The sequence below is a fragment of the Camelina sativa genome, chromosome 1 (assembly GCF_000633955.1).
Source record: "Camelina sativa cultivar DH55 chromosome 1, Cs, whole genome shotgun sequence".
Lineage (NCBI taxonomy): Eukaryota > Viridiplantae > Streptophyta > Magnoliopsida > Brassicales > Brassicaceae > Camelina > Camelina sativa.
In genome coordinates this window covers 1,781,635-1,802,348 of record NC_025685.1, presented here as the reverse complement: position 1 = coordinate 1,802,348, position 20,714 = coordinate 1,781,635, and the positions used below count along the sequence as shown (strand labels likewise).

General features: G+C 35.0%; 5 protein-coding genes across 8 annotated transcripts in view; 4 read left to right on the top strand and 1 right to left on the bottom strand.

Moving 5' to 3' along the window:
• LOC104711311 (pentatricopeptide repeat-containing protein At3g05340) overlaps positions 1 to 2,737 on the top strand; it is a 5,333-nt gene extending 2,596 nt beyond the window's left edge. The window contains 8 exon segments of the mRNA XM_010428036.2: positions 6 to 829; positions 1,017 to 1,182; positions 1,366 to 1,446; positions 1,525 to 1,562; positions 1,654 to 1,733; positions 1,855 to 1,935; positions 2,018 to 2,126; positions 2,200 to 2,737. Coding sequence (XP_010426338.2) covers positions 6 to 829; positions 1,017 to 1,182; positions 1,366 to 1,446; positions 1,525 to 1,562; positions 1,654 to 1,733; positions 1,855 to 1,935; positions 2,018 to 2,126; positions 2,200 to 2,344 — 1,524 coding nt within the window. The 3' untranslated portion in view covers positions 2,345 to 2,737.
• Positions 3,633 to 6,301, top strand: LOC104711075 (microtubule-binding protein TANGLED-like). 2 transcript variants are annotated; one of them, XM_019244537.1, is made up of 4 exons: positions 3,633 to 4,237; positions 4,549 to 4,691; positions 4,776 to 4,834; positions 5,060 to 6,301. In XM_019244537.1, the coding sequence occupies exons 1-4, from the start codon at positions 4,148 to 4,150 to the stop codon at positions 6,160 to 6,162; spliced, it is 1,395 nt and encodes a 464-aa protein (XP_019100082.1). In that variant the 5' UTR covers positions 3,633 to 4,147; the 3' UTR covers positions 6,163 to 6,301. The 2 variants fall into 2 exon arrangements, with proteins under 2 accessions (XP_019100082.1, XP_010426082.1); XM_010427780.2 differs by having other exon boundaries at positions 3,636 to 4,237; positions 5,057 to 6,301.
• On the top strand, positions 7,089 to 8,346 carry LOC104710987 (cyclin-P3-1). 2 transcript variants are annotated; one of them, XM_010427680.2, is made up of 4 exons: positions 7,089 to 7,400; positions 7,490 to 7,511; positions 7,627 to 7,847; positions 7,953 to 8,346. In XM_010427680.2, exons 1-4 carry the CDS (start codon positions 7,228 to 7,230, stop codon positions 8,173 to 8,175), a joined length of 639 nt encoding a protein of 212 aa, XP_010425982.2. In that variant the 5' UTR covers positions 7,089 to 7,227; the 3' UTR covers positions 8,176 to 8,346. The 2 variants fall into 2 exon arrangements, with proteins under 2 accessions (XP_010425982.2, XP_019093156.1); XM_019237611.1 differs by having other exon boundaries at positions 7,490 to 7,621; positions 7,737 to 7,847; positions 7,953 to 8,252.
• LOC104710792 lies at positions 14,053 to 16,417 on the top strand. 2 transcript variants are annotated; one of them, XM_010427581.2, is made up of 2 exons: positions 14,053 to 14,449; positions 14,850 to 16,417. In XM_010427581.2, the coding sequence occupies exon 2, from the start codon at positions 14,949 to 14,951 to the stop codon at positions 16,290 to 16,292; it is 1,344 nt and encodes a 447-aa protein (XP_010425883.1). In that variant the 5' UTR covers positions 14,053 to 14,449; positions 14,850 to 14,948; the 3' UTR covers positions 16,293 to 16,417. The 2 variants fall into 2 exon arrangements, with proteins under 2 accessions (XP_010425883.1, XP_010425777.1); XM_010427475.2 differs by having other exon boundaries at positions 14,054 to 14,657.
• Positions 16,538 to 19,752, bottom strand: LOC104710706 (mitochondrial Rho GTPase 3). The gene is made up of 12 exons (XM_010427380.2): positions 19,541 to 19,752; positions 19,042 to 19,174; positions 18,760 to 18,909; positions 18,490 to 18,666; positions 18,144 to 18,401; positions 17,992 to 18,060; positions 17,851 to 17,906; positions 17,673 to 17,754; positions 17,369 to 17,580; positions 16,945 to 17,293; positions 16,684 to 16,867; positions 16,538 to 16,605 (listed from the first exon to the last, which is right to left on the bottom strand). Exons 1-12 carry the CDS (start codon positions 19,750 to 19,752, stop codon positions 16,538 to 16,540), a joined length of 1,950 nt encoding a protein of 649 aa, XP_010425682.1.

The window sequence follows — 20,714 nt, the reverse complement described above, 5'->3', positions numbered from 1 at the left end:
CAAAATGTGGAGATCTGACTGATTCACTAACTGTCTTTAGACGTATGCCTAAGAGGAACTATGTTTCATGGAACTCGATGATTGCAGCGTTTGCTCGCCATGGTCATGGATTAGCTGCCTTGAAACTATACGAAGAGATGATTACACAAGACGTGAAGCCGACAGATGTTACCTTTCTATCTCTACTTCATGCTTGTAGCCATGTAGGGTTGATCGATAAAGGCCGAGAACTCTTAAACGTGATGCAAGATGTCCATGGGATCGAGCCTAGGACAGAGCATTATGCCTGTATTATTGACATGTTTGGTCGTGCTGGTCTTATGAAAGAAGCAAAGAGCTTTATAGACGCATTGCCTATCAAGCCTGATTGTAAAATTTGGCAAGCATTGCTTGGAGCTTGTAGTTTCCATGGTGAAACAGAAGTAGGGGAATATGCAGCTGAACAGTTAATTCAAACTGCACCTGATAGCTCAGCAGCCCATATCTTGATGGCCAACATTTACTCATCCAGAGGGAAATGGAAGGAGAGGGCGAAGACGATCAAGAGAATGAAATCAATGGGAGTGACTAAAGAAACAGGCATAAGTTCGATTGAAGTTGAGAATAAAACACACAGCTTTGTGGTTGGGGACAAACTACATCCACAAGCAGAGGCTATATATGATGTTCTGTCTGAATTGTTTCCGATTATGGTGGACGAAGGTTACAGACCGGATAAGAGGTTTATTCTCTGTCATACAGGAGATGACAGAAACGGCACAAGTGTCTTAATTCCTTAAAGCCTTCTCTCAATATACATATCAAGAATAGAGAATATCCATGGAGTCTTGTAAAGTTTGATTTTTGGTAGTTGAAGACCTCTCTAGCTGAAACAGAGGCTTCACTGTTTTGTCTCTCTATCTTAATATATGGACATTTGTCTGGTCACCGGTTAACGCCTTAAAGGGACAAACTTAGGGAAGAGACAAGGTTAGAGATACAATGGAAGGACTTCGTGTATTTGCTTCGGTACCTAGAATCTCTTTCTTCTCCAATTCAAGAAATTCAAATTCTCAGCGATTCATCCCCAGTTGCAGAGAGAAAAGCAGAGAAGATCCACTCTCTAGCTCTTCACCGTACTCTATACTTGGCGTAGAGCCAAACTGCTCATCTTCCGAGCTAAAGGCAGCTTTTCGTGCCAAAGTATGCATCCAAGAATCACTAATCTGTACTTTTCTTTCCGCTTAGTATTTCCTTTTGATACGATTTGTAAATGGGTTTCTGAGTTGTTCTTTACACACTTTAACTTTTCGTCCCCTCCTCGATTCTCAAGTTTTGGATTTTTCATATGTATCAGTCTTGTTGACTACTTTGTGCTTTGTAAAGGTGAAACAATACCATCCTGATGTAAACAAAGAGGGAAGCAACTCTGATATTATGATCCGTCGCATAATCCATGCATATGAGGTTACTAAGACTTGTTCAACACTATATGAGCAGATTTGGTTGTAACTTAAAGTGGCTCAGTACTATTATTCTTTGCAGATGTTAACAAATTATAGCCGGTCAGAGATAATTGAAGGGTATACTCTTTCACAACATAGAAATTGTTTTGGAATGCGACCCAAAATAACCAACTGATGTTGTTTTTCTTTATGTGAATTGCATTTTCAGAGAATGCTTAGACCCTTTTGACCATCCAGAGTGTGAGGCACTTGACGTGTTTGTGAATGAAGTCCTCTGTGTTGGGAAAAGTACCAAGCTTTCTTCCTCGTCTTTGAAATTAGCTCTACTAGTTGCTTCCTGAACGTCTTTTTGAGAGAAGTTTAGAGCAGGTGTGTTAATATGTAGACTTATCTCTTTCTCCAACTGCAGGATGTTCGTACCCATGCTTTAAAACAGCTCCTCAGGTCTTCTCATGTGATTCAACTGGAACAGCTCGGGCAATGTCCCAAGGTCTGGATGGGTTACTTCCTCCGCATTTGCCTTCTACATAGCTATGTCTCTTCTGATAATATATCCGGTGTGTTATGAACAGGATATGGCGAAGATTACCATGTACAATCTGCAGTTAACCAGTGTCCAAGAAATTGCATACATTATGTCACACCATCACAAAAGATTGTTCTAGAAGAGTTACTTGACAGGTATATGCTTCTCTCTACTCTCCTTGAGATATTCTCTGTAATTGTGAATACTCACTTATTGTTCTAAGTCCAGTGTCTTGGACAAACCTTACGATTGTTCTGCGGAAGCAGAGCTTCTCTATGCTCTTATCACCAAAGCTCAGTTTGAGAACAATCGGTACCAGAAGCCAAAGAAGAAACAACCTGAATCTTCAGGAAAACATGTAGACTGGTTCTGAAGTTTGAACCAATAGAGTTGAACATTCTCCAAGATGACTGCTAGTGAGTTCTAAAATATAACCAGAAGAATCTGGGATGTAACAGTGATCAAATGTGAAAATCTCTATCCACAAGGTCACATCGAGAGATATCACCATGAAACGGTAGAGGCCATTGTACTATTCATATTGTTTTTGAGAAAGCAGGGAAAGATGGAAGAAAACTAAGTGTTCCATGAACTTGGAACAAAACTTGTTGCCGCACTTCTACACAAATATTTGTGTGTATGTACTCTGTTCATTATGATGATTCAGAGACTAATATGTAGTATTGGTTACATTTTCATTTATCCAGAATTGTGAACATCCATGGTTTAATATTCAAGTCCTACCACATAATGGGTCACTCCGTCAGTGGACGCAGCTATAATGTATCCAATGGTCTCACTTAAAATGTTAGATTGAATCATCAAAATCATATTAAAAATAAAACTCAAATCATTCAGTCTAATATGGGGTTATTGGTTCTATAATTTTAATAGATTTGGAAATACAAAATCATGTGTTATTCAACCAATCTAGAATGAGATATTGTTGTGTGGGTTAAAGATTCATTTTAGTTAAATTTCCATGAGTAAGAATCAATTAATTAAAATTGAAAATTTGCCAAAAACAAAAAAAAAACAATATTTAAGAAAATAATATCATCATATATTAACACTTTTGAGTTATATCGGTTGTACTTTACATGTTCTAAAGTAAATAATTTGTAGCACATGAAAACAAAAGTTGAAAGCAGTAGAATAATCTCATAAACTTATTTGGTTTGAAAAGACTAATAATGGAAGACAAAAGAGAATTTTGAAGTCTATATTCACAATAAGAAACAACAAGTATACTATGGATGTCTTAAATAAAACTACCTTACACGGGATGTTTTTCCAAATATTAATCCATATTAGAGGCAATATATATTAATTGTATTAACATCTTCTATTTTCTTTTTTGGATAAAAAGTAGTATTGATGTCCAGAGCAAATTTATTAAATATATTATCTATTTGAGTGGATGATTATCTTTGAAAATCTTCACTAGCCGAGTTGGCTTGTGTATGAGTTTGCGTGTTCGAACCTATCATCCTTCAGTTTTCTCACTGTATTTAGTAGCTGACATTAACATTTTTGGAGATTAAAAAGAAAAGTAATATACTAAATTCCCTTCATGTCTGAAGATTATAATCTTGTTTTTGATTAGTTTAAAGGTTAAACACCCAATGTAATTGTTTTCCAAGAAGAATTGGCAAACCAAAAAACAAAAAAAAAAACAAAAAAAAATAGAGCCGTTATTGTAGTAGGGTAGTAATAATAGACCGTTGGATTGGGACCAAAAGAAATATTAAATTAAAAATAATAATAACAAATGACGAAAGATCCGTTACGAAAGTAAACCCCTTTATCCGCTCTGCCTCTCTCTCAGTTCCCGTGCCTCTGTTTTGACTTTGCGTTCAGACATTCACCAAATAGACAGACCCAAACCGAAGAGAGGCTTCGCGTTTATGTTCTTGTCCGTAACCTAAAAAAAAAGACATTCTAGAGATATTGAGATCGAGTAAAGGAGAGAGAAAGAGAGATCTGGGTTTCTTGAAGCTGTTGGTGGTAGTGAGGATCTTATGGGTGGTTTTATAATTGCAAAGGTTTGAGCTTTTTTTTTTATATCTTCGAAACCCAGTTTTCAATTGTGAGGGCGAAAGAGAGAGTTTTTTTTTTGTTTTTGTTTTGGGGTTAATTTAGCGAGAATTGCAAGAAAAGTATATAGAAGAAGAAGATGGTTGCAAGAACCCCACAAAAGCAGAGGAAAGTGACGATGGTGGTGCCATCTCTCAACTCAGATCTTCTCAAGGAAACTATCTGCAAGGTATTTTTTTCCCAATTTAATACTACAAGGTTAGCATAAAGTTTACAACTTTTTAATTATTTTGTTATCCTTGCAAACGCTCCAGTTCTAAGGCTCCTTCCCACTATGTTTTAAGCTTTTAATTAGTAACTGAACCCACTGCAAATTAATACCATTTCGATCATCTGTCCCCAAGTTTAAAAAGGATCTTTCTTTTAATTATTGTATAACTTTATTTCAGTTGATGTGTTCTTGTTAATTAGACTATGAACTATTGGATTTGGGATCTTAACATTAGCTGATTATGGTCAATTTTGTTATGAAATGCGAAGGTTGACAAATGTATGGAAAGACTGCAAGAGCTACAATACACAATTGCTGGAGGTACCAAAGTTGTCTCTGGAGTTAACCTTAGCCCTCGAAGTACCAGAACTTATCTGAAGACTAGCCTTAGATGCAAGCAAGAGACTCTAAGGTAAAATCAAATCAAAAGAAACAAAACCTCAATTATTTGTATTCAGGTTTTCATTACTCTTACCTTGTTACATTGTTGTTGTAGGATCAAGAATGCTACTCATAAGAAATCTCCAGTAGGGAAGTTTCCAGCTTCCTCACCAGGTAATAGCTCTATCTCATTCTCACAACATCTACACACAAGCATTATGCATTTATAATAATGGATCACACACACCACAGGCTGTCAAATGATAATCGATTGTGTTTGGTAATGTTGTACAATTGTTATTAGGTTATGGATTATAAGCTCCTTCTTTCACCAAGTTAGTCAATTGTTTCTGTGTGAATGTGCAATGTATAATTTATTTTGTGTAATATATACAGGAGGAGACTGGAGGAAAATGTCACTCCCAGCAATGCTACTTGGTGAGACTGTGAATGAAATCTTACAAGCCTCACAGGTCACAAGGGACATTGTAGAAGCCATAGCACCAAAGGAGAGTAGAAAGACCAGGAGATTAGCAATGTCAGAAGAAGATGATGGACCTAAAACACCCGAGACACAACGCAAATCCCGGGAACAGAACCCTGAAACTGGTAGTACCAACATCAAAGCGAGAAGGAAGAGAGAGAAGCAGAACAGACGATCAGAATCAGATTATCCTCCTTCTCTACAAAGGGCTCGCTCAAGAATTGTGTTCAGAACCATCTCTCCACAGAAAACAGCAGAGAAGGTTCAAGTCAAGGGAAATGGTGACAATAGCTTTCGTCATTTGACTAACAGGGTTTCACCAAAGCACAAACCTTGGGTTAAAAAGGCGGTTCTTTTTCCAAACCCTCTGTTTATTTCCGGTACCGCTACACAACAGGCCAAGTTCAGTAGAACAATGTCTCCGGTCATAGCCAGAACTGAGATATCAAGCATCAAGAACAATAAGGAGACGCCTCACAAGTTCTTGATCAAATCTCCTCCTCCCACATCAGCATCTAAGTTTCAGGTCAAGATCAAGAGCCCACCTAAGGTCTTGGTTTCTCCTACAAGAAATGGCAGTAACTTGGCTCGGAGGTCACCTACGGCGTCGATTTCTCCTGTTAGAAACTTGGGAAAGAGGTCTCCAAAGCTATCAACAGCAGCTAAGCTCAGAAGATCATTTACTCCTACGAGAAATGGCTGTAACTCGGCCCGTAAATCGTCCATTTCTCCAAAAAGAGTCACGCTTCAAGCATTTCTTTCTCCAGCAAGAAATGGTAACTTTCATAAGAAGTCACCCAAAGCTTCGATTTCTCCTACTAGGGTGAACAAGTCGCAGAAGCTGTCAACGGCTGCAAAGTTCAGGAGGTCGTTTTCGCCATCGAGACTAGCGATGAGGCTGGTGTCTCCAATGAAGAGCAGGAAAAGTGTGGCCAAGTGTGATGATCATGAGATGGTGAGTGGATTGAAACAGCGTCCGGTTTTGGTTCCTAAAAGATTCTCGATGGGGAGAATCTAGTAAGACTTACTTTGTAATTCAATCAGATATTCTTTGATTTCTGATGTGTTTAATTTGTGTGATGTTGATAAGTTATTCTTTCAGATAATTTATCAAGTGTGGGTGTAATTTAGCTATCAATCAGAGGTATTTCACATAACCAACAAATTTAAAACGAAAACCAAAAGCAATTTGGTGTAGTGGAGTCACACTTTTACAACCCATATAACCAAAAATTGATTCAAACCAAAAGAGACCTAGAGATAACTTTTTTTTCCTTTAATATGCAACAATCTCGGTCAGAAAATTTAACTTTAGAAAAAAAAAAAATCCATCAAAATTAAGATATTGGCCAAAAATGATAGTTAACTTGTTATGTGGATCTCCATGTAGTAGTGGACGTTTTGGACTTGTCTACTTTCCATGGAACTTTGTAGTGTTATCTTAAAGCCAATAAGCAATATCACCAATTTCATAAAACTCTAATAAAAGTTGGGCTACCAATTAGGTAATTACTTCTTTTGCTTTTAAGTCCTCACTTCTCAGTTTCTTGCCTTTTCATGACATAAAAGCATTTAAAGATGAAATTTGACTAATACTTTCATCCTTATTACATTATCTTTCACAGATTTTGATCATATGCATTTAACGTATGGGGGAAATAAGGAAATAGACATATCTCTGGATGATGTATTACTATTTAATATTTTTGGTCAAACTATTATATGATCAAAATCTGTGGTTGATGCATCCATATTTCACCTGAAGTTGTTAAGAATTCAGACTTAGCTTGAGCACATATGGTTGATGCCTTGATGGTTTCTATGGACGAAACTGTGGTTAGCCGTCCAAAACAAAACAATCGATCGGCTCGGCCCCCAGAATATCCCCTACATATACACTACTTGAACAAGATACTACACGAGTACACGTTACTTTATCTCAAAGAAAAGAATCTAAAGTGGCAAAACTTTAACAAAAGACGTTCAACTTTACTAATTTCCTTCCATTTACACTACTTCCGCTACCTCGAGCAAAAAAACAGAGAGATGATCTAAGGCTCTCTCGATCTGGTTCCAACACAAAATGGAAACTTCTAAGAACTCCACAAACACATCACTATTCCAATGGTTAGGTCTTTTAGAAGATTCTGATCAGCCTTCTGATTCTACCCCTCCTCGAGTCATAACCCTTCTCGCTTCTATCCTTGAGAAGATGATCCAGAAGAACAAAAAACCACACCACACAAGACACAACAAGTTTAGTTTATTAACTTCTGAATTGAGATTTCTCTTGTATATATAGTTTCTAGAAGTTACGTTCTTATCTTCGAATCTCATGGCGACAGGGATGACGAGATCACTATGTTCCACGGATCAAAAGCACCATCGATGAGCATTTATCGTTACACAGAGAGAATCCATAGGTACGCTCAGTGTAGCCCTGCGTGCTTCGTCACAGCTTTTGCTTACATCCTTAGGTATNCACGGATCAAAAGCACCATCGATGAGCATTTATCGTTACACAGAGAGAATCCATAGGTACGCTCAGTGTAGCCCTGCGTGCTTCGTCACAGCTTTTGCTTACATCATTAGGTATTTACAGAGACCAGAGGCTACAAGTATGCCTCGTCGTCTCACGTTACTCAACGTTCACCGTCTTCTCATTACCAGTCTCTTGGTAGCAGCCAAATTCTTGGAACGCAAGTTAGTATCTTCTTAATCAAAACAAAAATCTCTCATACGGTAGATTATATATTGTAACCAGAGTTTAGTGATATATATGTTGTTTAATTTCTATCTGGAGTTCAGGTGTTATAACAACGCGTATTATGCGAAAATCGGAGGAGTGAGCACTGAAGAGATGAATACTCTGGAGAGGACGTTCTTGTTCGACGTTGATTTCAGACTAAATATTACAACGGAGACTTTCGAGAAACACTGTATCATGTTGCAGAGAGAAACGGTGCCTTGTGACTCAAGAAAACTCAGAACAGTTCTTGGAGAGATAACTTGTGGCTGCCAAGCGATTTAATATATAACAAACCCCAAAAGAGGGAAAAAAAGAAACATTGTTTAGATCGTCTTTTCATCAGTTTGTTGTCAACCTAATGTGTTTTGTCATTGATTCATCACTCATGTGCAATAACCTAAAAACAAGAACTAAAACCTAGTGAAGTTTGGAATCTAAACAATTCTTTTCTCATTGAGCAAGTGATATCTGTCACACTACTTTATAACAATGAATCTTTAAAGGGACAAATGTCAAAAAAAATCTCCAACTTTCAAATTGTGGTAAAAATAAGCATCAATTTCTGAAATGTCATAATTTGAGCCTAACAAGAATCAAACTGCTTACCTTTCAAACTCAAAACAAACTCTCTACCATTGAGCCACAATTACATTTCTTTGTATTTTTACAAACAGAAATATATTTATACTTAAACAATCGGTTATATGTAATATATATAATATATATGTTATCATATCATTAATTTATATATATATATATATATTAACGTTTTAGAATATAATAGATATAAAATAGAAAGAGCAAAAACTAATATAAATTTTTAATTATAAAATAGTAAATAAAATATATAATTCATAGTGTGCATATATTTAAATTAATATCTTATTCATCAGGATAAAGAGTGTAGATTTTAAATATGGCTTTTTGCATATATATACCAAAGAAGACATATTGATCATACATTTCATTTGGTATTTGTAAAATATTTAATTTTTACTCTTTATATTATATATATATATATATATATTATACACTAAAATTTAATATATATATAGAGTAATGATATAATAACATATATTTTATAAATACATTACACACATATAACATTATTTTTGGCTTTGCTATTTTTAATCGATTGTCTACATATATATATATACATCTCTGATTAGTATAACATCATAATGTTATTGTGGCTCAATAGTAGAGAGTTTGTTATGAGTCTTAAAGGTATGCAGTTTGATTCTTGTTGGGTTCAATTTTTTTTTTTGTCTTATTCTTCTAATGATAACGACGTTATTTTGGTTTAACGGAGATTCTGAGGGAATTTAATATTTTCTTCAATAAATTAATTAGTAAAAACGAATTTATTTTTGTTTTTAAATAAAAAATCCAAAATTGTCATTTTAAATTGTGATTAATCATTTTTTGTACATAATGTTAGTTGCAATTTCAGTAATTAAGTGAATAATTTTGAACAATGTACAAAATGTACTTCTACTAATAAAATATATATGGTAATTAACAATGAATTTCAATCTATTGAGGTTGGAAAGCAAACGCTGAAAGCGATATTGCACATGAATTCAAAACAATTCAAGATGACTTATTTCAAAGAGGTCAGATTAGTATATTTTAATGTTTTTTATTTTTAATATTAAGTTTGATTCAATAATCATTTCTCTCGAATCTCCATCTTGTTTAATACTTTCTCTCATTAATAATCATCTCTCTTTGATTTTCGTTTGAACTTCTTAATAACGGAGAATCTATATTGTATTTGTTCCAATCTAGTTTAATGTGCAATTTTGGTTTAATTATTTGGTTTCTAAAATGTTTGAGTCTGTCAAATTCACAAACCAAGGAAAAACTGCTAACCATCCGGTTCAACTTGGCATATCTGATAGTCTCCTAGTCATCGCCGTCATGCTTGTTGGCCGTCTCGAAACCACAACTACACCCACAGACAAGGTGGTACCTTACTGGAGTTGGAGGTTTGTACTAACTTGTGTTTTCGCTTTCTTCCTGATGTGTTTCAAGTTGTCCAGACTTCCTTGGAAAGACCGAAGACGTTGAAGTTGCTCATGCTCGAGACGTTTAATCATTTCCTTCAATAATTATTTCTTAAAGTTTGGTTTGTAATTTGTCTTGTGTCCTTCAATAATCATTTCTTAGAGTTTGGTTTGTAATTTATCTTGTTTCCTTCAATAATCATTTCTCTCAGATCTTGTTTAATACTAAGTTTTCTCTCATTAATAATCATATCTCTTTGATTTTCGTTTGAACTTCTCAATAACAGAGAATCTATATTATATTTGTTCCAATCCGGTTTAATGTATAATTTCGGTTTAATTATTTGGTTTCTAGAATGTTCGAGTCTGTCAAATTCACAAACCAAGGAAAAGCTGCTAACCATCCGGTTCAACCGTTAACCCGAAAAGGAAAAGAAAAACCCGTTAGTAACCTTTTTTGTCTGGTTGTTTGTTTTTATAAACATTAGGGGTAATTTAGTAATCAATCGAAGAGTTGCAAACGTTTTAGCAAACAGAGTCGGAGGAGGCCCCAAGACCAAGACAAACGTTACAACGTCTGCTCTGCTCTGCCATTGATTCTTATAACGGGCTTGAGCTGAAAAGAGAAAGACCCATTGGGCTTTAATTGATTCTAAAGTCGAACACGTATTTTTCCGACAAGTCCAAACAATTTTTTCTAACATCAAAGAGATCAAACAAAACATTTATGTTACCACTTATCATAAATGACAATATCCAAATTGTATACTCGCTCCCGTTTTTTTTTACTCATCGTTCTAGAGCTTTACATACAAATTAAGAAAATAGATTAATACTCTATTATACTCCTTTTTTAATACATTTTCTAATTTTTTTATTGGTCAAAGCAATAAAATAGTATGGACAAAATTGATATTTTTACCAAACATACATTTAAAAACTTTTATTTTAGAATGACAACTAAAAAACAGGGAGAGTATTTTATTAGACTAACAGCAGTAAGTTTGACCTTTTAGTTCTGCCTAAGACGAAGCAATTTAATTTAACGGAGATTCTGACGAATTAATTTACCTGAAAATCCATTCACAACCATACCAATGACGGTTTGAATTAATTCGTCGTCGTTGAGACAATTTCGGCCCTCGACAAGTCCGGTCCAAAATAATTAGTCCGCTAAATGTCTGGCCCAAACCTAATCCAGATATCATGATTAAAATTTGACAAAACCAACTAGCCGAACTAGGTAGACTTTAGCACTAATCAAGACCTCCATGCCTCCGAACTAATCTAATTCATAGTCAGAATTATTTACCTACACACTAAATTGTTACTACCGATTTCGTACAATTTGCTAACCCCTATATGGTTAGTTAGAAGAACTTAAATAGTAATAGCAAACATTAATGCGGACTAAAACTTCCCCGCAAATATTTGTTCTAAAGTGGTTTCGGCGGTATTGCGAGTGTGATTGACATTTGACAGATTCGATACGAGTAGGATACGCGTATGAAAACCGTGCATATAATTATACCTACATAATTAGATATATTGAAAAATAACATTTTTTAACCATTACATTTTTCCTTAACCCAAAACAAAACCACACTTTCCGTTATCTTTGACTGTACATAAATATATCTTGTAATCAACCACCTTAACATTGGGTTCCCAATCACACACAAAACTAGTTGTTATCCTATGGGATACATATGGAGGGTCCGAATGATAATCGCGTATTTAGTAGTGCGGAACAAAAAAAATCAAGTACGTTACGGTTCAACTGCGATACGTGCGGGACAAATGTATATACGGGACAAGTACGGTTACTTTAAAATAAGCGGTACAAAATAATGTTTGATTGGTGAAAAACAATTTGCGGTACAAAATTCATATTATATATATTCTAAAAAGATACTAAAAAATTGTTGGGAAAAAGTATTCAACAAACTTATTATTTTTAATCTACATTTTTGTTAGAGAAACAAATTATCAAAATTCTTTTAACAATATAAGCACAAAAACAGGAAATAAATATACTAAGAAAATTTGTTGTTTTGAATATTTTTGATAAAGAAAATCTTCTTTCTATATTATCTTCCTTTTTGCAAACATTTTCTTTCTATTATTAAGGCTTTGTCATACCATATAAACAATATATGTATACACGTTTATTATTGCCATATAAATACTGGTTATTTTTTTTTAAATGAAAATATGAAAAACAAGCCACATGTTTGAAAACCCTAGTTATGCTTCTTCTTCTCCCTTTTGTTTGCTTATACTATTTATTTATAGCCGTCTATGGTTTTTATTCTTTTTAATACAATACTTTATATGTTTGTTTTTATTTAAACTCAAAATTAATGCATTTCATCTCGTGTAAGTGAACAATCAACATACAAAGATTCACTTCACAAGTGGCTTCGGTCATAATGCTTCCATTCATTTCTCATACGTTTTCAGATCGGAATCTTGCGATTCCTTTGAACTTCAGATTGTATTTTCCTGGAGCGATTCCTTTGAACTTCCATATTGTATTTTTCAAGAATCGCGATTCCATCATGCTTTCAAGCTATTCTGGTCACTTCTGATTCCGTTTCCGAGTCAGGAATCAATGGTCTAACGAAACTTTTGTGTAAGGTTAATAAACATATATTTAATTATTATTATAATAAAAATCTAAAATATATACATTGGCGTTTTTTAAGAAAAACAGTTAGGTAAATGGTGTATCAAACTGAGAAAGCGGTACAAGTCTTTAACCAAAGGTCAAAACCGCATTTGTTTTTTTTTTCTTTTTTGGGAGAAACGCAAATAGTAACACAACTTATAAATGGTGTAAAGAAAGCGCTTTTTTGTGAAAAACGCTTTGAAATCCGCTTTTTGTGGTTTTCATTCACAGCCTGAGTTTGTTGAAATTGCGTTTGAGTTTCCTATAGTCGGTTCCATGTTGCGCAAAGCATTAATGAAAAAGTGTGATACTCATTTCTGCCAACCATTTAAAAATTTAAAATACTTGCATGGTATTTCAACTCTTATTTTATTTTAGCTGCACGTGATAATTTAGCTTCTTTGGTGGCTAATATGAATCTAAATACCAAATAGTAGACGTTAATGCAAAACAAAATTTTCCGAAAACAGTCTTTTTTTTTTACTTTTGACAACCTAATAATTGCTACTCTTTTGTCTCGTTGACTTATGAATGAATCAAGACGCAAAAATGTACTTTCAAGTTTCAGTGGCATTAGTTTTGAGATGGGGGAAAAATGAGCAAAAAAAAACGGGAGGCAACAATGGCAAAGTGGCTTGAAAACGATGTCGCATCGTGATAAACGATAATTAGCTACTGCATGTGTCCATGTGCTCCTTGAATTGATTAAAAGGGATCGTAAAAAAAATGGAATCGTTCGAAAGATCAGAAGCTTCTTATATGTTGTCAGTCAACACATCCATCGTGATTTGATGTACTGAAAAATTTATTATTATTATTATTTATTTTTAATTTCTTTTTTGGGTCCAAATTTGATTGTGTAGTTGTGAATAGTTAGACTCAAACCAATACCATTATACCATCGTGGTTGAGAAACAAAATTAGCATCGTGTGAATAACGTCAGATAAACCCTTTTTTTTTTTTTTTTTTTTGTCAATCACGTCAGATAAACCCAAGTCTAGAATTTGGAAAATCAACTAACGAATGAAACTTTTTGATAAGTATTTTTTTTAGTACTTGAAAAATATAAATGATAAAAAAAGGTTATCTACTTATATTTTATACTCCATTATAAACAGTTGGTTAGATTATGAAGTTGACAAAGAAACGAACAATAGCGACTTGTTCGAGGCCATTATGACATTATCAACATTTAAAGAATTTATATATACCACTCTTTTTCTATCTTTTTTTTCTTTTAACAAGTAAACAACAACAAACAAATTTTAGGGAAAAGATATTATATTAATATTTTGTTGCTTTAAAGGGAAAAAATTCCCAATAATGATGCATCGGTATTAGAGTAGGACGTTGTAAACTCATAATTAGACTGAAACGCGTGAACTTTAAAAAACTATAAATTTCACCAAACACTTACCACAATATAATAATAATATCCAATCTTTTATTATATTCACAAGATTTCTCTTAATAATATTTGCCCTTTTTTTTTTTTGGCACTTCTCTCCGTGATTCTGTTCAAGAAGCTTCTTCCGCTCCCATTTTTTTCCTCAATATTTATTTCTTTTAATTAAAAATTTTCGTCTACTCGATCGAAACCTAAATTTGTGCATATACTTGTCAGTGATTTACGATAAGCTTTTTTTTAAAAAATTAAATAAATTATACTTATTGATTCTCTCGTCGCGTCGCTTTGCTTTGCTTTAAAGCGTTCTCCAAAAAAGAAAAACTCATAATCCGTGATTTGAGCAAATATTATTAATCGTCAGTTTACATTTAGTTCTATTTCTGGGTTAATTGTGTTTTTATTTGTCTCTTCTTCAAATTAGTGTGAGAGATTAGGGAAACCAAAATCATCTGACATTAAATAAAAAGGTTAAGCCATATTTGTCTCATCTTTCTTTCTCTGGCTTCTTTTTTTTTTCTTTTAAGTTTTGGTTCCTTCTAAAATTGTAAGGCTTTTTATGTGCGTTTTGAGTTTTTTTCACCTGCAAACCAAAAAAAAGATGCGATTTTTGATCGATAAGGAGAGATTCGAATTTCTCTGACCATCTCAGTTTCTTCGTCAAGTGTTCTTTTTTATGTATGTTACATATCTCTCTCTCTCTCTTCTGAAATCGATTTGCATGTCAAAGTTTCAGAATTTAACTTATCCCCCCCCCCCTGATGATTTGCAATAAAGTTTCAAACTTTTTGCCTTCTGGTATTTTAGGGTTCTTATCTCTGCAATTGCATGCATGTTCTGATTTACTCTAATTAATTCTATTGGATGCAGGTTTTTTCGACTCGACCCAGATTCTGTTTTCTTCTGGAAATTTTGGATTTTTTTTTGAATCTGAAGGGATTAGTTACAGTTTGGTCTCTCTCATAGGGGATGAATTCTCCGTTGAGTTGCAAGAATCTGAGACTTTTTTCAAACTCTGTTGCTTGCAAATGTCTTGTTCTTGTTGGTATTGCTCTGTTCTACAGAGCTCTGTTACTCTCTTACTCTCCCAGAAACGCTCTCAACGGTAGCTTATTGATTCGAGCTCGTCACATGTCAGATTCCTCCTCCTCCTTAACAGATGGAATCCGAGCTGATAAGTTTCTCGAGGTTCCTCAGATCGTCTGGGGACTAAACAATCAGAAGATAGCTTTCGCTCGAGCTTGCTTGACGGCGAGATTGATGAACAGGACGCTTCTCATGCCTAGTCTAAGTTCTTCCTTGTTCTACAAGGAAGTCGATAAGCTGCGCCCCATTCCTTTTGATAAAGTGTTTCAGTTTGAAAGATTCAACTCTCTCTGCTCAGGGTTTGTGCGGATTTCTCAGTTCTCTGATGTTAGAAACAGAGCACATGTGTTTGATCTAGAGAAAGGTAGTGGAAGAAGATGGACGGTTGAAAGAGACTTGGAACAGCTGAAACACTCCGCACGTAACGAGTCCATCGATGAGTTTGAAGTGATCCGTGTCATAGGGAAGAACCCGTTCTTGTGGCATGATCATTGGCCTGTAGAAGACTATGCTAAGGTCTTTGAGTGTATGGTTGTGGTTGATGAAATCTCAAGGGAAGCAGATAAAGTTGTGATGAAAATCCGAGAAGCAGGTGAGGCAGAAAGAGCCAAACTCGAATCCAAAACCGAGATCCCCGGTCCGATACCTTTTGTTGCGGTTCACATGAGGATAGAGATAGATTGGATGATACATTGTAAGAAGCTAGAGCAACGTAAAAAGGTCTCAGAGATTTGTAGTAGCAAAAGCGAGATTATGGAGAGAGTAGGGAACATTCCCGGTTTAAAGACTCCAACAGTTCTTTACCTTGCAGTAGCAGATACTCTCTTGGAAGCAAAAGAAGAAGACTCATCTGTGTTGACGGGTTGGAGAGACGGATTAATACCGTTTGAGAAGAAGAAGCTTGGGGTTAAAGAGGAGATTTATGGAAAGTATTCATATTTGATTCAATCAGCTATAGACTATGAGGTGTGTTTGAGAGCAGATATTTTTGTTGGTAATAGTTTTTCGACTTTCTCTAGTCTCATTGTTCTTGAGAGGACACAGAAGGCGAGAAGATTAGGGTTTATGAGTTCTTGTAAAGATGGTGAAAACGAGTGGAGATCGTATGCATATAATCTGGCTGGTGAATCAAAGGGAGTTCCAAGGAGGTGGATGACGAATATGACTCATTCGAGCTTGCAAGCTATTAGCTATGGCTCTAATGCTGTTTCTTGTTCCAGTGGGTGAAATTGGCACTTTGGATTTAGTTTTTTTTTTTGGCTTTCTTTTATACAATTCGTTTATTTGTGAGGGTAAATAGATGTGTAAATTTTACTAGAAAAAAGAACAATGCCTAAATCTTCTTTTTTCAATTTGTTTTCAACTGTTCTGAAAAATGATGAGGAGGAAGAGAAAATAATAATAATTTATTGCTTATTGAACAAGGCATCTACAATGGAATCTGCAGGTCTGGATCTTTCTTCAGTTAAGAGTTAACTCTGCTTTCTTGCGGTGTAGAGACGGAATGAAGCTATCCCAGCGATTAAAGCCGCTGTGCCGACTGTTAAAACATTTGGGAATCATGATGAGATACAGAAGCATTTGACCAAACATTTTGGAATCCAAGAACTTAACATACTTGAAACCGCCAGTAGAGATTTGTTGATGATTAGCTTGCGACTCTTTTTCTTCTTTGACTCAATCTCTGGAATATTCAAATGAGGATGTTCTGCTGCGGTTAAGATCTTGCGAAATAAGTTATCGAAGTCTCCTAGTTTAGAGCTGATTGGTATTGGAGCATCAATCCCTATATCTTGTGTAACCTGCAAAGATCAGTGTATGCCATATTGATCAACTTCTATATTTTAATCTGTATGAAAACCAAGAAGACATATATTACTCTAGTTGTTTCTTGAATCGCCATTGGGAATGAATCAAGATCAGTTTTTGCTGCAACCATTAAGCAAGGAAAGACGTAACCGGCATCTTTGGCACTGGTTGCAACCTCAGCAAGCAAATCAATGGCTCTGTTCCAAGAGGACTCATCAGAAGAATCATAGATGAAGATTGCTACATCACAAGCAGCCAATGCTTCAGTTGATAACATGGATCCATCTTCTTGAATTCTAATTTTCTTCAGCACCAGTGTTTTATCTGTCCTTGCAATCACACAAGATTCTTTGACTATATTTACAGCATAACGTTCATCAGTTGATCCATTGTTGTTCTTGCTGTCATCATCGTATGACCTGAGATTCGTATGATCAGACTCCAAAGCTCTATAAGTTTGATTTCTTGAACTGAGTTAAGAAAAATGTACTGACCTTCCGATAAACTGATTGAGCAATGCAGATTTCCCAGCATTCTTGGGGCCAAAGACAAAACACTGAACAACTTTTCTTTCGGATTTCTTCTCATTGCGATCTAGAACTCTCTTCCTAGTTACGCGAACCGCTGAAGATAGATCATATGGGAATCTAATGTACATCAAATATTCCAGAGTCCTAGCTGGATCAATTAGTGTCATCAATGACCACTGCAAAGATAGGAAAGATTTAGGGGAAAATGTAAAATTTTAAAGTGGGTTCCTCTTAAAATCATCCATTAAAAAGACTTTGTTTTGATTACCAGTGAGAGGAAAGCTTCAAAAGATACTCCTCCACCCTTAGTTTCCTCTGAGGCATCCTTATAAGGAGCTTCATTCCAAGGACTGTCATATATGATGAAAAAAATGGATTAACACAGAAGCAAATGAATGAACATTATAATCACACCTCGCATGCTTTTGAAATGTGAAAAATGTTACCTTTCAGGTGCAGTTTCAAAGAGATATCCCATCTCATGAGGTTCCAATTTATTGTCCTAAGAAATTAATTAACATCAGATTTAGAGAATCCACAAGTAAATAATGAAACCTAAGACATATATTAGAAAAAGAAGAACTTACAGAGTCATGATCGAAAAATTCATAGACATCCCATAAGAATTCAATAGCTACATTAGTTAGCTCCACACTCTACACAATGACAAAAAGAGTTGCCTGATCAGACACAGCAACAAATAAATGAGTTATATTAATTTCTGCAGAATTTTCTTTACCTGATCAGCCTGGCGTTTGATTGACGAGTAAGGAATCAAATCATCTGCAAGTCTTAGATTGTTATTATACCCGAATTTCCTAAGTATAGTCCATAGTGTTTGGATTCTTGCTTCTTCGATAAACCGTGTGTTTAGAAACAAGAAACCATACAGTGTGAGTTCTTCTTCTTCGTCAACTCCTTGTGGACACTTGACTTGCATTTCTTTTTTCATTTGTTTAATTTCAGAAGGCACCAATGGTATATCGAAGCATTTCACCTGTTTTTTTTTTGAAATTTAAATGTTTGATAAAAGCACTCAAGAAGAACATTGTGGCAACGTAAGGGAGGGAATAATAAGAAGAAACCTGAAGCTTGTTTAACTCGGCGTCACTGAGAGTCCCATCCTTGTTTTGGTCAGAAAGTATAAAGATACGTTTTAAGGCAGCGATACAGCGCGGCTTCAGTGAGTTGGTTTCTTGATTAAACACAGGTCCTACTGGGTGAATAACCGCTTTTTGTGCATAGTAGAGAACTTTTTTAGCCTACAGAAGAAGCTTAGAAGTGATTAATCACAAAGATCCAACTTTTAGCTATGGGAATGTTCTTGAAATGCCTAAAAGGTTAGGCAAAGGGACCTCATTTAGCCTCTGAGCAGACCACTGGATAGATGTTTCGACCTCTCGATATTGTTGCATCATAGGTGACGTTATTTGTTCAATGCTGATTTGATCACAAGCTTCATTGCTGTCGACAATATAACCTGCCACTATGATAGGAACTCTCACCTGTTCAATAAAAGAGTAACATGACAAATTTTAATAAGAATGATTGAGAAACTTCAGGTGAATGAGCATAAGCTCTACAGTTTTCCACTCACAAAGTGATTAATGAAAGCGAAGAAAGAACACAAATTTAACCTCTAGTTGTCGAAACAGAGGAAGCCAGTGATCACTCAAACGGTCAAGAGTCTCTAGTCTATCGAATGCAAATGTCAAAACAATTGCATCTGCTTGCTTAACTTCCTTAACTACTTTTCCCTTATCTCCCAGTCTGCAGATTTTATAAACGAGACATCAATACTCAATAGTAATACATTTCCGTTTCTTACCAAGGGCGAGTGGTTTTGAGTGGTTTGTTAGATTGGGTTGAGGACTCGCATATGTGTAAGGCCAAGGATCGAGTTTTACCATCTACGAAAATATTGTAGTGGTTCCTTCTTTGACCTTTTCTTTAATTATATACATACCCGGCTTTCTATAAGCCTCAGGGATTAGACCGGATTTCGACTGGGATTAACCCCGGTTAATCAAAAAAAATAGTATACCAAAAGTTCAGTCTCCTCTGTCTTAACCTTATCAAAAATAAGATGCATACCCTTTTTGATGCCAATGGATAGAATTAGGAGAACAGATTTACCTTGAAGAAGTGTCGATAACAGTGGCGGGCATACGGTCAGGAAAAAATTCAGAAGGTAAATTGGTGTAAGGTAACAGAGAAGCAATGTTTGGATGGAAAGTATTTCTTGCTGCAGCCATAATCAAGCTTGATTTTCCAGTGCCCTTTTCACCAACCACAGCTATTCTCATCGGTTTCGGCGAGCCACGAGAATCTCTTACACTATTCCACATTATCTGGTTTTGTAAACACTAAACAACATCAAATACATTCAGATCATGTAAGACATAAAACAGAAAAGGAGCCTAAATAAAATGGCCTATGTCAGTCAAATTACTAAGGCATAATCTTGAGAATATAGAGTCTCAAGAATCAAGTAACAGGTATCGTAAGTTGAAAAGGAGATGACTTATTATACAACCCACAAGATGAAATTACTGAAACAGAGAAAGAGTGATAAAGTGATCATAGAGATTATCAGAATCTTACATAGTCTCAGAAACAGTTTAGTAGATAAACTTTGAAGTGATCAAAAGGGTTTATAAAGCCAAGGGACGTTAACAAAGGTTGTGAAGGATGAGAAAATACAAAAGAAGAAGAAAAAAAAAAAAGCTTCTTGATCTTTTTATTATATATATTGATAAGCACTGAGTAAACCATTTCAAGTAAGTTGGCCATGTGTCTACTAATTAGTGAATATTAACGGTGAAATTAGCGTTTGTGGAAGAGGATCGGACGAACGAGATTGATGATCTTGACGTGGATACAACTGGTTTCTCTTGGTATTCTTCTGTTTTTTACCCTTTTCAGGTTCAAAGCTTTTAATTACATGCATTTATTTTTGAATATCTTTATCTTGAATTTAACAAATTATATCCTTTATTTGCTAATTTATTTAATTAATAATACAAACAAAAAAAAAAAGTTTCAATCTTAAACACATATGGGAATCAAATCTGGAGAACACAATAACACCCGTACATAGTAGATATGTTGTTAGATTTGAATTTGTGAAATAGTATATAATTATATGCCCTATGTAACACAATCAAAATTATAAAAAAAAGGGGTCTAATTAGAATCTTAGTATGAATTACAATTGTGACGTGATACATACTATACTATATGAAAATGGGCGGGATATGTAGTCTAATAGAATAATGCCAAAAATTGGGATGATGCTTCTAGATGAGAA

What these genes read in the sequence shown, in the direction of transcription:
- LOC104711075 (XM_010427780.2), top strand. Translation starts at nt 4,148, where the DNA reads ATGGTTGCAAGAACCCCACAAAAGCAGAGGAAAGTGACGATGGTGGTG. An exon ending in TCAAGGAAACTATCTGCAAG is followed by an intron (nt 4,238 to 4,548) that starts GTATTTTTTTCC and finishes TGAAATGCGAAG; the next exon opens with GTTGACAAATGTATGGAAAG. An exon ending in TGCAAGCAAGAGACTCTAAG is followed by an intron (nt 4,692 to 4,775) that starts GTAAAATCAAAT and finishes TTGTTGTTGTAG; the next exon opens with GATCAAGAATGCTACTCATA.
- LOC104710792 (XM_010427581.2), top strand. Translation starts at nt 14,949, where the DNA reads ATGAATTCTCCGTTGAGTTGCAAGAATCTGAGACTTTTTTCAAACTCT.
- LOC104710987 (XM_010427680.2), top strand. Translation starts at nt 7,228, where the DNA reads ATGGAAACTTCTAAGAACTCCACAAACACATCACTATTCCAATGGTTA. An exon ending in CACCACACAAGACACAACAA is followed by an intron (nt 7,401 to 7,489) that starts GTTTAGTTTATT and finishes TCATGGCGACAG; the next exon opens with GGATGACGAGATCACTATGT. An exon ending in GCCAAATTCTTGGAACGCAA is followed by an intron (nt 7,848 to 7,952) that starts GTTAGTATCTTC and finishes TCTGGAGTTCAG; the next exon opens with GTGTTATAACAACGCGTATT.
- LOC104710706 (XM_010427380.2), bottom strand. Translation starts at nt 19,752, where the DNA reads ATGTGGAATAGTGTAAGAGATTCTCGTGGCTCGCCGAAACCGATGAGA. An exon ending in GTTATCGACACTTCTTCAAG is followed by an intron (nt 19,175 to 19,540) that starts GTAAATCTGTTC and finishes TAAAATCTGCAG; the next exon opens with ACTGGGAGATAAGGGAAAAG. An exon ending in ATCTCTACTGGCGGTTTCAA is followed by an intron (nt 16,606 to 16,683) that starts GTATGTTAAGTT and finishes ATGTTTTAACAG; the next exon opens with TCGGCACAGCGGCTTTAATC.